The sequence below is a fragment of the Hypomesus nipponensis genome, chromosome 24 (genome assembly GCF_054491055.1).
Source record: "Hypomesus nipponensis isolate SF chromosome 24, ASM5449105v1, whole genome shotgun sequence".
In the NCBI taxonomy this organism is placed as follows: domain Eukaryota; kingdom Metazoa; phylum Chordata; class Actinopteri; order Osmeriformes; family Osmeridae; genus Hypomesus; species Hypomesus nipponensis.
In genome coordinates this window covers 5,774,462-5,789,878 of record NC_140384.1, presented here as the reverse complement: position 1 = coordinate 5,789,878, position 15,417 = coordinate 5,774,462, and the positions used below count along the sequence as shown (strand labels likewise).

The 15,417-nt window shown below is 43.1% G+C and overlaps 4 protein-coding genes across 10 annotated transcripts; 3 read left to right on the top strand and 1 right to left on the bottom strand.

Annotated features, from left to right (window-relative positions):
- The first annotated feature begins 1 nt into the window (after window position 1).
- mier3b (mesoderm induction early response 1, family member 3 b) lies at window positions 2-7,199 on the top strand. Of its 3 annotated transcripts, XR_014742320.1 has the most exons (14): window positions 2-65; window positions 843-867; window positions 973-1,118; window positions 1,233-1,367; window positions 1,609-1,732; window positions 1,988-2,061; window positions 2,237-2,309; window positions 2,456-2,604; window positions 2,762-2,843; window positions 2,934-3,028; window positions 3,152-3,279; window positions 3,652-3,815; window positions 4,085-6,091; window positions 6,385-7,199. XR_014742320.1 is itself a non-coding variant. In XM_084690849.1 (13 exons), exons 1-13 carry the CDS (start codon window positions 57-59, stop codon window positions 4,555-4,557), a joined length of 1,674 nt encoding a protein of 557 aa, XP_084546975.1. In that variant the 5' UTR covers window positions 2-56; the 3' UTR covers window positions 4,558-7,199. The 3 variants fall into 3 exon arrangements, 2 of the variants coding, with proteins under 2 accessions (XP_084546975.1, XP_084546974.1); XM_084690849.1 differs by having other exon boundaries at window positions 2,937-3,028; window positions 4,085-7,199; XM_084690848.1 differs by having other exon boundaries at window positions 4,085-7,199.
- A 438-nt stretch (window positions 7,200-7,637) lies between these two features.
- On the top strand, window positions 7,638-8,840 carry LOC146232833 (chronophin-like). The gene is made up of 2 exons (XM_084690694.1): window positions 7,638-8,229; window positions 8,433-8,840. The coding sequence occupies exons 1-2, from the start codon at window positions 7,638-7,640 to the stop codon at window positions 8,765-8,767; spliced, it is 927 nt and encodes a 308-aa protein (XP_084546820.1). The 3' UTR covers window positions 8,768-8,840.
- A 587-nt stretch (window positions 8,841-9,427) lies between these two features.
- Window positions 9,428-12,049, bottom strand: kgd4 (alpha-ketoglutarate dehydrogenase subunit 4). Of its 3 annotated transcripts, none has more exons than XM_084690743.1 (5): window positions 11,959-12,049; window positions 11,229-11,373; window positions 10,693-10,756; window positions 10,242-10,450; window positions 9,428-10,119 (listed from the first exon to the last, which is right to left on the bottom strand). In XM_084690743.1, exons 2-5 carry the CDS (start codon window positions 11,331-11,333, stop codon window positions 10,102-10,104), a joined length of 396 nt encoding a protein of 131 aa, XP_084546869.1. In that variant the 5' UTR covers window positions 11,334-11,373; window positions 11,959-12,049; the 3' UTR covers window positions 9,428-10,101. The 3 variants fall into 3 exon arrangements, with proteins under 3 accessions (XP_084546869.1, XP_084546871.1, XP_084546870.1); XM_084690745.1 differs by having other exon boundaries at window positions 11,283-11,373; window positions 11,959-12,048; XM_084690744.1 differs by lacking the exon at window positions 11,959-12,049 and having other exon boundaries at window positions 11,229-11,380.
- Window positions 12,050-12,061: 12 nt separating this feature from the next.
- Window positions 12,062-14,769, top strand: cenph (centromere protein H). 3 transcript variants are annotated; one of them, XM_084690740.1, is made up of 10 exons: window positions 12,062-12,219; window positions 12,508-12,629; window positions 12,776-12,831; window positions 12,914-12,950; window positions 13,038-13,106; window positions 13,239-13,295; window positions 13,498-13,561; window positions 13,662-13,713; window positions 14,046-14,206; window positions 14,329-14,769. In XM_084690740.1, exons 2-10 carry the CDS (start codon window positions 12,523-12,525, stop codon window positions 14,422-14,424), a joined length of 699 nt encoding a protein of 232 aa, XP_084546866.1. In that variant the 5' UTR covers window positions 12,062-12,219; window positions 12,508-12,522; the 3' UTR covers window positions 14,425-14,769. The 3 variants fall into 3 exon arrangements, with proteins under 3 accessions (XP_084546866.1, XP_084546867.1, XP_084546868.1); XM_084690741.1 differs by having other exon boundaries at window positions 12,138-12,219; window positions 12,511-12,629; XM_084690742.1 differs by lacking the exon at window positions 12,062-12,219 and adding an exon at window positions 12,224-12,315.
- Window positions 14,770-15,417: the final 648 nt, after the last annotated feature.

The window sequence follows — 15,417 nt, the reverse complement described above, 5'->3', positions numbered from 1 at the left end:
AGAGAGACGATCCGGGTACTGGGCTGGAACCAGCTCATTAGCCTAAAGGTACCAATATGGCGGAGGTAAGAGGGAAAACAGAGGAGTAGCATCAGCTTTTATATCGATAGTTATAAAATTTGTGTTGGTTACTTTTCCTTTCAATGTAATCGATTGCATAGATTATATTTTTTGCTTGTTATATATGCCGCTATGTGACATAGGCAATGCGTGTATGCCTCTAAAATATGTTTGAATGTGTAGACGTATCCTTCACGACAAGGCCCCTGCGCTTTCGCTCTCATTGCTTTGCTGCTAGTAAATTGATCCGCCAGAAATTTAGTAGAGCTTGTAGGGAAAGATGGCTTATTAAATAGCGGTGACATCATTCTTAAAATGACTGATTACTTCAGAATTGTTTTCCGTAAAATGTATTTTTCTCGACTGTCGCTTCAGTTAACGTGTAAACGATAACATTCTGGAATTTTCAACATAGGATTGGGATGATAAGAATTGCCTGTTTCTTCGCTGTTTTCAGATCGCTGACAGTACATAAATGTTTGGTCATTCAAAGCCTTGCAAATTCGTTAAGTGTGTGTGCAACACTTTTATTCCATGTCATGCAGTGGGCTATTTTATTATATTTAGTAGCCGCGTTTCTGTTTTAGTTTCAGAGAGCAAGATAACTCGGAGCTATTTATATATTTATTTATGTAATTCTTGTGGATGAAAATATTGCATGGATGTCACAGCGTACGTTTCACTTTTTTACCAATTGTAGAATCGTAAATAATACCTTCATTGTGTTTCTATTGTACTCTAAAGTTATATTTAATGTGCTTTAATTTTGTTCCCATGGCCAGGCTTCCTTAGGGAGTTCGAGTCCGGGTAAGACTTTTCAAATATTTAATGATGTCATCATTTAATATCGCCACTCATCCTAAGCAAATATCCATCCCTTGTTAAATTCCCTTTTCTCTCCTCCCTCTTCAGTGGGCTCTTTGTCGTCGGAAGACCATGACTTTGACCCCACAGCAGAGATGTTAGTTCAAGAGTATGACGATGAGAGGACATTAGAGGAGGAAGAGTCATTGGAGGGCGAGAGGAACTTCACCTCGGAGATAGCAGATCTGGAGAAGGTGGGCTAGGAGAGATGAATGAAGCTTCGCTAGTTTATACGAGTTCATTGAGCGTCCCATAATGCGATGAGTGAGCTACTAGCGGCTAATGGCGACCCGGCTTCATTCTAACAGGAGGGGAACATGCCATTGGAGGAGTTATTGGCCATCTACCGCTACGAGGCCTCCGTCAACGCCGCGGCCAGCTCCAGTATGGACAGTTCCTCCGGTGAGCTGACGGACGAACTCCCAGACATGACCCTGGACAAGGTGAGCAAGCAGACGGGCCTCAAATCTGGTTGGAAAAAGTCATATTCGTATGTTCTTGATAGGTATAGATGCACACAGGTACGCTGTCCATTTTGATCGGCTCCAAGTCTGTATGAATCTCTGCTTTTTAACTTTGAGTTGTGTATAATCAATCAGTGAGTACTCTTAAACTAAACTGGCTGTTGGTAGTTCTCCCCCGCGGCTGTTGGGACTGATAAGAAGCTGCGATCTCCTTCCTCAGGAGGAGATAGCTAAAGACCTGCTGTCCGGGGCCTACGAGGAGGAGACCCAGTCCTCGGCTGATGACCTCACGCCCTCCGTCACTTCCCACGAGGCCACCGACTTCTTCCCAAGAACGCTCAGATGTAAGGCCGTGTTAACGGGAGCGATTTCGCACGGTGGGGCGGGGCTTCTGAGATGGGTCCCGTTTTTCAGTGAATTTGGCTTTTTCGAAAAGGCGGTGTATTGATTCCGAAAACAGAAGTGCCTTGTCAACGTTTTCCTTTCGATTCAGACAGTCATACCCGTGCCTGTCTTGTGTTATCGTGATAAGAAATGGATCCCGTCGGAAATCCAAGCATGTAACTGTGTTTGCCTCTGCTCTCCTGTTGCATTGTCAGCAAACACTATCTACGACGGGGACAAGGAGTATGAATGTGAGGAGGATGCCCCAAACCCTGAGGACTCCAGAAAGGTAAGACTTCTCAAATGTGAGGGCTCTGTTGTCAGCAGTTGAGGTTGATGTATTATTACCCCTGTAGCATAGCACATATCTACCATTGAGTCTCTTGATATAATAATCTGCGTAGCAAGTGGTATTTGTCCGAGATTGTGTTCAATTGTGTGTCCTGTGGGTTCTTCACTCGCAGGAAATCATGGTGGGGTCACAACACCAAGCAGAGGTCCCCACTTGCCTCTGTCACTATGGCGACGGGGAGAAGGGTAAGTCATAATGGGTTCCTTGCATATTTTGTCATCAGATCTTGTTATGCTACACGCGACCGTGAGCTCGCGTTATGTGTTTGAAAGTATTCAGTACAGAGAAAAGCAACGCAGAAGAACTGAGTTGATGTTCTTTGGCCGTATAGTGTACGAGGACGACGACCAGTTGTTATGGTGCCCTGACTTGTTGTCAGAGAACAAGGTGAGAGACTTCCTGTGTGAGGCGTCGTCACGGACGACGGGTGAGAAGACGGCCAGTGACAAGCTTGGGACGCATGTAAGAGACAACGAACAGGTCAGTGTTCGATGGATGGATGGATAAAAATGGTGACCGCCCTCATGGTGCCATTTTACCATTTTACGTCATCTTGGCTAAGCATTGCCCCACTTCAGCTCTGTTTTACTTGAGTCAGTGTCTGATTCTATCCTCTCTCTGCCTCTCTGTCTTGTAGGCTTTGTCTGAGCTTATGACATGCAACTACAATACCCAGCAAGCCCTGGAAAGGTATTGCAGTAACGTGAAATCATCTAAAGGTGAGCAAGCTTTATGAACAGTGTAAATAATTGCTGAAAACTCAAGACACTGAGAAAAGTATTTTAAACCATTTGTTATTTGTATTACAGAAGACTCGCCTCCGTGGTCAGAAGATGAGTGTCGAAACTTTGAAGATGCACTACTGATATACGAGAAAAACTTTCACCTCATACAGAAACACAAGGTAGGAGTTGCTTAACCTAGGAATGCTTGCACACACAACACTTGCACAACACCATTAATATAAACATACAACCACCAATTTTGTGTGGCGTTAATACTTTTTGTTGTCTTTTGGCTCTTCCAGGTTACGACACGTACAGTAGCAGAATGCGTGGCCTTTTACTACATGTGGAAGAAATCCGAGCGCTTTGACTTCTTTGTGCAGCAGAATCGGTTCGGGAAGAAGAAATACAGCAGCTATCCTGGCGTAACGTGAGTGTCTAATTTGAGAGCAGCTTTTCTTAACCCTGGTCCTCGTGCCCCCCTGCCCTGCTTGTTCTAGATGCTTCCCTCTTCCAGGACACCTGGTTCAAATGAATGGGTCGTTACCGGGCTTCTGCTGAGCTTGATAACAACCAATTAATTTGAATCAGGTGTATTGGAGCAGGCAAACTAAACTAAAACATGCCAGGTCGGGGGGGGGGGGGGGGTTTAGAGTGTAGGGGAGTATGTCTTGTCAGGTGTCTGGGTAGGATTCCGTCTTCCTACTATCACGAAACGTCCTGGAGAAGCTCACAAGCCACACCATTTTGTGAACTGTATTGTTTCAGTATTTTAACCTGTGTGTGCGTGCGTGCGTGTCAGGGACCTGATGGACAGGCTGGTGGACGAGGCGGAGGGTCTGGCTGTGGACAGCTCGTCTTCCGTGTGTTCTGGGGGTGGAGGAGGAGGAGGAGGAGGGAGGATGGAGCCCACCTCGGAGCAGCAGCTCAGCCTGCTCAACTCCATCACCGCCAGTGACCTCACAGGTCAGCAGGGGGTCAGCGGTCACTCCACATGGAGCAGGGACACTTGGCAAAACAATGATATGTCACTTATAGGAGTTGCTCTATCGTTATAGTCTTTAATGAATCCTTGTAGTACACTTTTTTCCAAGTAGTTCATCCTTTATTGGCACATTGGACACACTTCGGATGCCTCCACACCTCCTTTCTGCTCAGTCGATGTTGGTGAGGCTCTTCTTCGGCATGTACTGACAGACCCCCCCCCCCTCCTCTCTCTGTGTGTTTCTCCTCAGCTCTGAGTAACACCGTGGCCACGGTGTGCAGCCCCGCGGAGGTGGGCTGCCTCGACTCCTACAGCTTCCCCCCTCTGGACAGCCTCCACCGGGGCCCGCTGAGTCACGACGAGGCCCTGGGCTTCCCTTCCAACGGAGGAGACCCCGACTGCCTCAACATGCTGGACGCTGGCTTCTACCACTCGGACCTGGGGCAGCTGGGAGGGGTGTGCGGGGGCAAGGACTGCGAGCGCCCCTCCAAGAGACTCAAGATGGCGCTGCCCGACTCCTTCATCAACGACGTGTCGGTGGCGAACCTGGGGGTGGACTTCGAAGGGCGCCGGACGACGGGGCACCGCCGCATCACCGGGGCCAAGATGGCGGTGTCGGTCACAGACTTTGGGAGCTTGGCCGGCAGCGGGGAGCCCAACGGGTTTATGGGAGTGCACTCGCGGCATCACACACAGCACAGCACGGCGATGCAATCAGAGTGACCTCCGTCGCGACCCCAACATCCTTTGTGTACATAAGACTCACTCACTGGAGATTTCGATTTCTTTGATTATATTATATATGAATATACTTTTTTGTTTTTTTTTGTTCTTCCCAAGATTGTGTAATATGACATCAGTGATGTCTTTATGGTATAGAACTAAAGATCTTGATTTCTCAAGAGTTTATATAGCCATTTTTTTCTGCAGCCTGAAGGTGTGTCTGTGTACAGTCGGAGCCCAGAGGCTGCTATAAGAGAGCTTTCGCTCCTCCTCCCCGTCCCCCACTCATCCTCACAGAGCGTCTTCAGAGATGACCTCATCCTGCCACTCAGTACAGCTGCCAAATACAAGTCCATTGTCTTTTTGTAGCTCGTTCGTTTACTTGTTTGTTTTTCTTTTCCCTTTTTTTATTTAAAGTGGTACTTTCCAATCAGTGTTTACAGGTACTCGCTGTACAGATGCCAGGGCTGGTCACATGTGGATGTCTGTCTGAGAGACGTGGGAAAATGCAACGATGCTTGCATGGAGACTTGGTCTTTGTCGACGAGGAGCGCCTGAGTTGCTATGATGTCCCCTATTGTCGTCTTTCTCGTCCTTGTTTTTGTTTGTTCTTTTGGAGGGGAGGGTCCTGTGGAACTTTGTTTTGTATTTAAGTCTGCGTGTTTACTTTTTCAACTGTCCAAAGTGGCCAAATCGGATGTGAATGTTCTCAGATAAGTGATTCCATACTCATAATTTCCTCCTGGGACTGTCGTTAGTGGTGAGGCTTTTAATGATACCTGCTTTAGCCAAGCTAAACACGCCCCATTTGGCACTGGTCCTGTCAAGAGCGACATCACTGAGCTCCAACCTAACTCAAACACCCATGAGAATTAAACCGCAATCAAGGCAATATGTAACAGAGACTGTAGTATCTCTGGAATTCACAGTCTTATTGATTGGAGATCATTATAGTTCATACACAGTAATGTACAGTTTCTCCTCTATTCTTTGGCTATTGTCTTTTTTTTTTTCTTTTTTTTTTTTTTTAGATGTATTTGGCCCAATTAAGGACTTTTTATGCAACTTTTGAGCAGGTGGCATGTTTAAAATTGAGTAATTGTTGCTCATTCTTTAAAGCTCTTCCTGCATTTCAAAATTGAAGCTCTGTTTTGAAACTACTTAAAGGCCTACATAAGCTTATGAACAGTATTATTTCTTAATGCCACTTTTATTGTCTTGTCATGTGACTTCTACAATGACGGTGGAGAGAGGCTGCTTTGTGTTGTTCGGGCCAGAGTTTCATGTCCAGTCAGGTTCTGATAGCAGAAATGTCACTTTTTCTCTTGACTGAATTTAGTTATTGTGAATTACTGCGTGTTTTGGAGGGTCATTGTCAGTTTGATGGATGCAGTAGTAGAAGTAGAAGTTTACTTAATTTATCTATGCATTGTGATTTTGATCTTTATTTCTCTTAGGAGAATCCATCTCCAAATGTCAGTCACACAAATCCATATATTTGCCTAAAAACAGACCATCCATTTCATTACTTTGTGTAAGTATAGACGGGTTTCCTGCTTTTAGCTAATGTTTAGGGTTAACAAGCTGGTGTCTGGGTCATTCTCCTAGGTGGCTTGTGTTTTGACCTTTTACATTACATTTACGGTGTAAATAATGAGCAAACTAGCCTTGGGAACGTCTATAAACTGACCTCTTCTATATGTCAATCTGTGATGATACAAAGACTTCTGTTTTGATTCCTTGTAAAAAGGCAATAATGTGTAGATATGTACAGACATTACATGTCATTGCGTTTAACTGATGGCCTTTCGGTATTCGCATTTTTAGCGGGAACATCCCATTTCCGACTCCGAGGGAAAGCTACATCATGCATGCAAGTTGGGCCTGCTCTCTGAAGTGTACCACTAATGGCTTTACCCAAGACGGACAATGTATTATTCAGTGTTGCATTTTGAGTTTTCAAATCTGCAATCTGTGTCTAAAAGAGTTCCATATTGTAACTTTCTCTTTCCCCCCATCATGTTGTCGTCTGTTTGTGTTGACAGTAAGAGGTGGCAGCAGTAGGCAGTATACATAGAGTGATAACGACTCCCCTTCATACACTGTGCAGATGCAGTAGGTCCTCCAGACTAGCTTTAGCATTGCAGCTTGATATTTATTTCATCTGTGGTTTGTACAAAGACTCAGAAACTGTCTGAATGTAAAGGCCGTTGACTCGTAGAGGAATATGTAGATTTATTTTCCACCCTGTCCTAAAATCTCATAATGTGATATTTTATTGAATTCTCTGGAATGAGACTTGTGTGTAGAAAACAAACAAACAAAAAAACAGCACTAAACTTAATTTCCTTTTACATTTTGTATTGTGTTTTGAAGTTTAAAAAGGAGAAAGAATTATAAAAGTTGTGGTTTTAAGAAAAAATCAAGTCGTTTTGAAGAAAAGAATAGACCTTTGTGAATACATACAAAACATATAAAAGTATATCCAGAAATATAGACAATCAAAAGGAGATCTTTATTGTTTATAAGATTTGTACATAAACACTTGAGTTGTTTTTCTTTTGTTTTGTTAAGCATTATTTTGTATTTTTGTTGTACTTTAATACATGTACAGATCCAGAAATAAAGCTCTGGAAACATAAGTGCTTTGTTATTCATCATATAGGTTTTCTAACAACATAACTGACTTTGTTTTCTCTCTTTCAGCTGTAGACGGCTTCTCATTGTAATGGCCACATTGTGACAATATAGATTTAAGAAAGTGGTTAAAACGGGCAGCCATGGCTTAGAAAACTGCAATTTGCAGCCTGTACTGCTTGGGACGCGTTATATCTTATTCTAACGGCTTACAATAAAAAAGGCATTTGATTGGTTAGAGCACCTTTTTTTTATTGGACAATCTTGAAAGGAAGGCGTAGTTAAACAAGCGTTTACGTAAGGGACCGTCGTCCGCTCTCCAACTGCAGTTTGATGGTCTTCGGAAAATACGTTTGATTGTTATTCAATTTCACAATTTGGAGATCGTTGCACCTTACAACCGTCTACAATGATTGGGTGACAGACAACAAACGACAACCAGAATGGCAGGCGCTAAGGCATGTCGAAAAATACAAGGCTCCCAAATAAGACCTTTGCTTGAGTCAAAGCATGTCTTCCTATTTGATTGCGACGGTGTTCTGTGGCATGGAGAGAAGGCAATTACCGGTGCTCCAACGGTGATCAATTCATTGACCAGGCACGGTAAAAACGTGTTTTTCGTCACCAACAATTGCACTAAACCACGTGAGATTTATTTGAACAAATTCTTACGACTAGGCTTTACCGATGTGAAGCAGGATCATATCTTCAGCTCGTCGTATTGCTCGGCGCTTTACCTAAAAAATGTCGCGAACACTCAAGGAAAAGTATTTGTCATAGGTGGAGAGGGTGTCCTCAAAGAGTTGAGGGAAGCTGACATTCCGGTCATTGGTGACGAGGCTGACGCCCCAGACGCCAACATTTATAATTGCGCTCTAACTCCAGATGTAAAAGCAGTCCTTGTGGGTCATGACGATAACTTCACGTTCCTAAAATTGGCCAAAGCATCTTGCTATTTGCGGAATCCAGACTGTCTGTTTCTTACAACTGACAGTGATCCTTGGCACCCACTTCGAGATGGGAGGATACTACCTGGTATGATGCTGGCGTTCACGGTCTTGCTTTACACACTCACTCGCTGTTGAACAGTTAGCCTACTACTGCTACTACTACAATATTGCATCTTTTCACTTGGGAGATAGGTGTTGCATATTTTGCATCATAAGGCCTGCCTATGAAGCATTCCAAATCATCAAATCCAGAGTGTAGCCAATGACTGTTTGACTTATCTCTCCTAGGTTCAGGTTGCCTCACAGCTGCCCTGGAGACAGCTACAGGCCGGAAGGCCACAGTGATTGGCAAACCCAGCCGCTTCATGTTCGAGTGCATCTCCAGCCAGTTCCGGGGCGTGGAGCCAGCACAGTGCCTGATGGTGGGAGACCGCCTGGAGACAGACATGCTATTTGGGGCTAACTGTGGCCTGGACACCATGCTTACGCTGACGGGTATCTCTCAGATAGAGGACGCTCAGGAGTATAAGATAAGTGATCCCTCCACCAATCAGAGTTTTGTGCCTGACTATGTGGTGGATACCATCGCTGACTTCTTGCCTGCTTTTGAGGACCAAGACTAACTTCACTTGCTCTTAAAACTTCATGACTTCATCTCAGTTGAGCAGTAGACAGAAATGGGGTTGCCTTGCAACTGTACCCTGTACCCAGCTCCTATGTCTGTTTGTGGTTGGGGTGTTCGAAATCGGTCGATTTGTTAGACGGCTTTCCTATGTCCTACTTGTAAACCATCTCTAACATGTTGTTTGATATGAATCATTTTCTAGTGCATACATTATTCCTGAAGTCATCCAACCAACACAATTTGGCAGTATTGTGTAATCCTGTGTTATCTGTTGACATGTTTAAGAGCATGTGAAATAGATCAAGTGAACATGTACCCTATGTGAGACAATGTCATATTCATGGTGACCAGGGACCCCCTGTTCTGAATGGTTCCCAGTTCCATGATTCAAATGGTCACTTGATTCAAATGAATGGTCGTTACCAGGCTTCTGCATAACTAGTTCACAACACTTTTATTTTAATCAGGTGTGTTGGAGCAGGGAAACATCTAAAACATGCTGGACAGGAGGTACCTGAGGACCCGTATTGCAGGATAAATTGTCATACCCAAAGCCCATATTCTATACATAACTTATATCTATAAATATTCAACATAACGTATATCTTCTCTGCCTACATCTTCACCCCCCAACACACAAATACTGAAAGACTTTACCTGTCGGTATCATAGTATTTTTTTTTAATAATTCATAACCAGCACATCACACAAACTCAATCCACCACTTTGACTATATCCGACTTGATTTGAATCCAACAAACTAGCAGTCCGGGTAAGCACAAAAAAAACATAGTTCTCCAATGATTGTGTCTATGGGGCCAGGACAAAACGGTCCTCAGTTTGTACAGTCAGTGATTTAACACTCTTGTCCTAGTATCTGGATGTGATGTCACCAAATGTCAAGCAGGAAAAAAAATATAACACAGCAAAAAAGCAGCTTAAGTTGTGGACAAAGATTGTAGATCTGCGATGGGTGAACACCATGCCAAAATGTTCCCAAAAACTCTTGTGCTGAGAAGTGGCAGAAGATTGAGTAGTGTATCGAGTTTGCCGATCACATAAATAACGGTTGCCATGACGTTTTTTTCCAGCATGTAATAAAATTAAGATCTCCTTTGCAAATCAAGTTATAGTCAAGCGTCTCTTCATTAACATATTTTAAAAATAAAACTTTCTATGTACATTTTCAACATGAATTATATAATATATTTATTCTGCAGAACGTATGGTGAGCTGTGGCAACAGATCCTCTTGTGTTGAGGAACAAACTTAGGCAAAAATAGACACTGGCTTCCACCGATAAGGACTTTGGTTGTGCTCAGTCACCGAGTGTCACTCTGGTCCACCACGCTGTGAAAAAATAAAAGAAAGCGAAACACTTAGTGATATTTACATCATTCCTTTCATGTTCTTCTATCAGTGCTTGTTCTCTATTGAAGCAGGTGGTCAGGCTGAAGTTGGTGGTGACTCACCTGGATGTAGGTCATCTCCTCCAGTGTCAGCGGCCTCCTACGGTACCTCTGGGGGAGTTCCTGGACTGTGGCCAGGCTGTCTGGGGTGCCGGGGAGTCGGGCGATGGGTCCAGGAGGTCTTGGTATAGGTGGGGGTGCTGCTGCTGTGACTGGGGGACTGGGAGAGCTCTGTGGAGGGCTAGCTACTAGCGTCTTCAATGCTTCTGGGACTGAATGGTAAGAGGATCATTTTATAGTTGACACTTGCGCTCCAAATCACTACTTATTTCCTGGGATTGAACTGCATTGGACAGGTGAAGCAATGGGGCCAATCTAAGGAGTATATACATGTCTAATCACACTCTTCAAGAGGAGAGGATCAGATAGGAATGGGGCAACTGTTCTTAAATTAATGGGAGTGAGTGCATACAAACAGTATACAAGGAATAAGATTAATATGCAGCATGCTCACCATTTGGTTTGGGGATTCCATTTCTGTTGGGGAATTTGATAAGTGGTGCATGGGGTCGCACAGTCTACGAATTAAGGAAATTAGGTTTACATTGACAGACCAGCACACAACTTTGAAAGACAGAATGTGTTAACTCCGAAGAGACCCGTTTACAAAACTATTTATGTCCAGTTCAATGGCTAACCCCATGGCCATACATCACGTCTGACAGGTCCTGAACAGCAATAAAAGTAGTAGCCTAGCCTATACTCGCTTCAAACAGGTTATAACTAGGTTTCAAACAGCGAAAACAATTACTCATGTAATGTTTTTTTTGTTAAGATCTTAAAATGTACACCAGGTGGATCTGATACAGCTACTGAGAGCTGGCATATATTTAGCAAATTAGGTGTTGGCTTTCCATGCATCAACAAGGGCATAAGCAAGGGTACTTAGCCTGTCAAATTCCGACGGAAATAAAGCCGCAAAAAGATCAATCGACTTGTGTCTGTAAAAACGTATGCAGCACAAACTACCACACGTTTTCAACTACTCACTTGAGTGCCAAGTGTGGATGCAGTACGGTAAATGGACCAGTTCGACAAGCGTACCTGTACAACACGTCCTACGGCTGCCATTTTGCTACTGACTTTGCCCCCCATGACGACCTCAAAGGTCTTCTTCCGGGTGAGAAGAAATTTCCTACAGTGACCAGAAGAGGGAGACAATACATCTGTAAAGTAATGGAAATGCATAGGATGAAGGCTATACGGCTCAGCGAGGGCATCCCAGTGCAATGATGGTGATGCGATGTGAGCTGTGGAGCGGCCCATGTCGGCCCATACTAAATTCTTAACTAGAAACTGAGGAGAATGTAAAAGTGATTTGTTTTATATACGTACATGTAAATAACCTACCCATATCGCGTCATTAACGTCCTAAAAGTCTCGCAAATTAGCTGTAATTTCAAATCTTACTTTCGTAAGTAATGACAGTCCGCTAATGGTTATATTATTTCGAGAACCACAGTGTGTTAATGTCAATAACTCAGGCAATGTTGTCAACCCATTTCGTTTGACACCATCAAGATTATTTCCAGGAATAGTAGCCTATGTCAAAACACATCTTAACCTTTCGAAATGTAAGTGGTAGACAAAATGCGTCAACCCCTCAGTCGAGCTACTCCTGAATCGCGGAAATAGCATCGGTTAACAATGGAAATACGTTCATATATATGTCACTACAAAGGTCAATGACAAATGCAGATAGCAAAGGCAAATAACCTACCTATCTTTTATTTTCCTGCTCCAATGATGAACACTGGGGAGGGGGGGGTGTTAAGCCGCTGGTCACGTGGTTAGTGCTCACTTCCGGGCGGCACATTCAGTTTGTACTGCTGGCCAATAACGATGTCTCATTTTTAGCAACATGTCATTTGACCAATCACAATGCCACATTCTCAACCAGTACTCCGTCTCGTCCTATCGGAGCTTCTCAAACGGGAAAAATACGTTGTTTAGCATCCAGCCTTCGAAGCTACGAATACAAGTGGGTTACTGGCTTTACAAACACGTTGAAGTTTTTAGTTAGTTGATAGTCATTAAATCCCATTCATTAAGTAAATAATTTAAAACATTGAATAAGGTAAAAGCATACGGCAGTGGCAGCAACGTACTGCTACGGGTTAGCTAGCATTACCACAGTATCTACTCAACTCTTTTCACCAATTGTCTGACCAGCTAGTTGATATACAGTAGGGGTGTTAGCGTCAAAGTTGTTACTGTAAAAATATAACGGTTTTGTATAGTAGGTTGACTAACGTGTTGTATTCCACAGCAGTAGAGTGGGATCATGGAGCTCTCTGGTCAACTGGACGAGGTTGAGTCTGTGACTCAGGATGGCAGCCAGGCTGACGTCCCCCGAAGAGAGATGAACAACACAACAACGGATATCATAAGGTTTTCTTCCCAGGCTTCTAAATAGAAACGCTAAGTAATGCATTATTAATGTCAGGTCAGCACCAGTTATTCTTCAGATGGAGATAACCTGGTATGATTCATTATTCTTATTCACAAACATGTGGATGTGTTTCACTCCACATCAGGATCAAAGAACAGATGTCCAATCAGAGGTTTGAGATGTTGGTGAAGCTCCAAGCAGGTGACATATGAACGAAGAAGAAGATATTTGATTCCACATTGTGTATGACATATATGTTAAAACAATGCATCATATTCAACAGGAAAATGCAAGAAACCCTCCGAAGATGAGAGAGATCAGTGAGTGTGTACTTTGCATTAAAATTATATGAAAATTATATATTTTGACTTGAGTCTGGAATATCATTATAACTTTATAATCCACAGGCCTGATTATGTCACTGAGTTAGAGGAAGAAAAGACCAAGCACTTTAACAAGACACTGGCATTACACAGGTAATGTAACTCTCCTATTCACATTGTGAGCCAATGTAGAGTCGCCTAATCAGTGTATCAAAGTAAAGGATGTCATGTACCTTCCTGCACATTTAATTGAAAGTTAATACATTTGTGGTTGTTCCTGACTAGGATGCAGTTATGGCATGTCATCTCTGAGAAGCTGAAACAGACTGACCCAGAGGCAGAGTGAGTCTGTACATTCAAGCAGTCTCACTGACCATCTTAAATCAGAGTTCGCTGTCCTTCAGCCAGCCCCAACGGAACTATCTTTCGTTGGTATAAATACGCATTGTTTCGCACTGATAAACAGTAAGGCTGTAGAATAGTTTGTGTTGTGTTGTATATAATGATTGTAAATTCATAGAATTTTACAACGTGTGTTCTATAGAGCAATGAGAGCGTTGACAAGTCGTAGCATGGACCTGTGCTCGAATATAACAGCATTGCAGCAGGTGAGTACTGAAAGGAAGTGTTGCCTGGTTCTTGCTCTGTTTCACAGTTGGCACATTTCAACCTGAAAGGGATCGGTGACTTTTCTTGTTTTGCAAACAGGAATCATGCGAACTCCAGGATCAAATCACAGATCTACAGAAACAGAGGCTTGGTACGTCGCAGAAGCATTATTCCACCATATCAGTATTGGAATATCGTATGAAGGCTTTATGTACACTCTGTTGGGTGTCACTCAAGACATTTTACATTTACATTTAGTCATTTAGCAGACGCTCTTATCCAGAGCGTCTTACATTAAGTACAGGGACATTCCCCCCGAGCAAAGTAGGGTGAAGTGCCTTGCCCAAGGACACAACGTAATTCTGTATGGCCGAGAATCGAACCGGCAACCTTGTGATTAATAGCCCGATTCCCTAACCTCTCTGACCCCTCCCCTTGACAAACTGTGCCAGTGAATCTGATATCCTCACCGACTCTGTGTAGAATTGAAGCGTCTGACTCACGAGCAGATGAAGGAGATGGATGAGCTCAAGAGGAAGAAGGAGCGCCCGGAGATGGAGAAGTATAGGAGCGTCCTAGAGAAAGGCCAGTCACATTTGGACAAGTACCATAAGATGGCCACCATCACTCAGAATGTCCTTAGGGTAAGCCAGGCCTTTTTAGATGAGATCTTTAGAAACGTACAATGCACACATGTGGTCGTGTCAGGCAATGTGTGCACATTTGGACGTATTCCATGCTGTTCATGGGTTTTTGTATTCACCAGGGTGTCATCTTGGCCAGTAAAGTGAACTGGAGAGACGACCCCAAACTGAGAGATATCGCCATGACACTGGAAGACGTCCCTTTATCTGAGGAGTGAGCTGTCCGTTTGGGAAACCAGAACAACAATGTTTATATGTGTACATAAGTTATCTTCTTTCTGCTATGTTGTAGGTAATCAAACTATTTTAAGTCATTTAGAAAAATATTTTGTGTCCAGTATTGTTTTATTAATGTAACTACGATTTTAGGTCAATTGTAGTTTTAGTTTAATGTGCAGAGTTCACTCTGTATAAAGACTTACTTCACTTCTCCTGAAGGAACATTTGTAAATTTTTTGAACACCAGCAGTTAGTCAGTGTGTGGTTTCAGATATAGTTTTATTGCTTTAAATATACTTTAAATTGTATTCAATAAATACATGTAAATGAAACAAATGTCATGACCAATGTGGCATCGACCTCTAATTTCCTAATAATTGTTCCACTGTCATGTGTTTTTTTTTTTTTTTACTGCTTTAACAAAGTTATACTTTAAAAAGGGATGATCTCCAAATGTGGATGGCTGTATTGCATAACAATACCATCAAATTCTCCATGCTGGTTTTATACCAGTACATCAAGAAAGGTATGGAAAACCCCAGAATAGACGAATCTTGAGAAATCAAATTGAAACAACAGACACACTCAGTCCACTTCTCTTTCTAGAAGTTGCCAGACCTTTCTGTGTGTTCTCTCAGCTGTCAGAACCCCGCCCCCCTCACCCTTCCCCCGTTTACCCCTGGCTGCATAGACATTTGCTATCAAGTCCTCAGCTGTCATCATACCTATGCCTTAAATAGACGTTATCTGGGCCAGACCATGCTACTGGGGGGACAGCTTTACCATGCATTAGATTGAAACACTTTTATTATTGTCCTAATAAGTAACCGCTGTCTTTATCCTATTTTACACTGGGTATTCAAATGTAGAAAGTAATGCAATTGACCAAGTACAGGCTGTTGGTGTATTATGAACGGCTGCCTGACTTTGTTTTGAATGGATCCCCCTCGCCCCTCCTTAAAATGGACCCCTCTTGATCCCATCCCACCTCA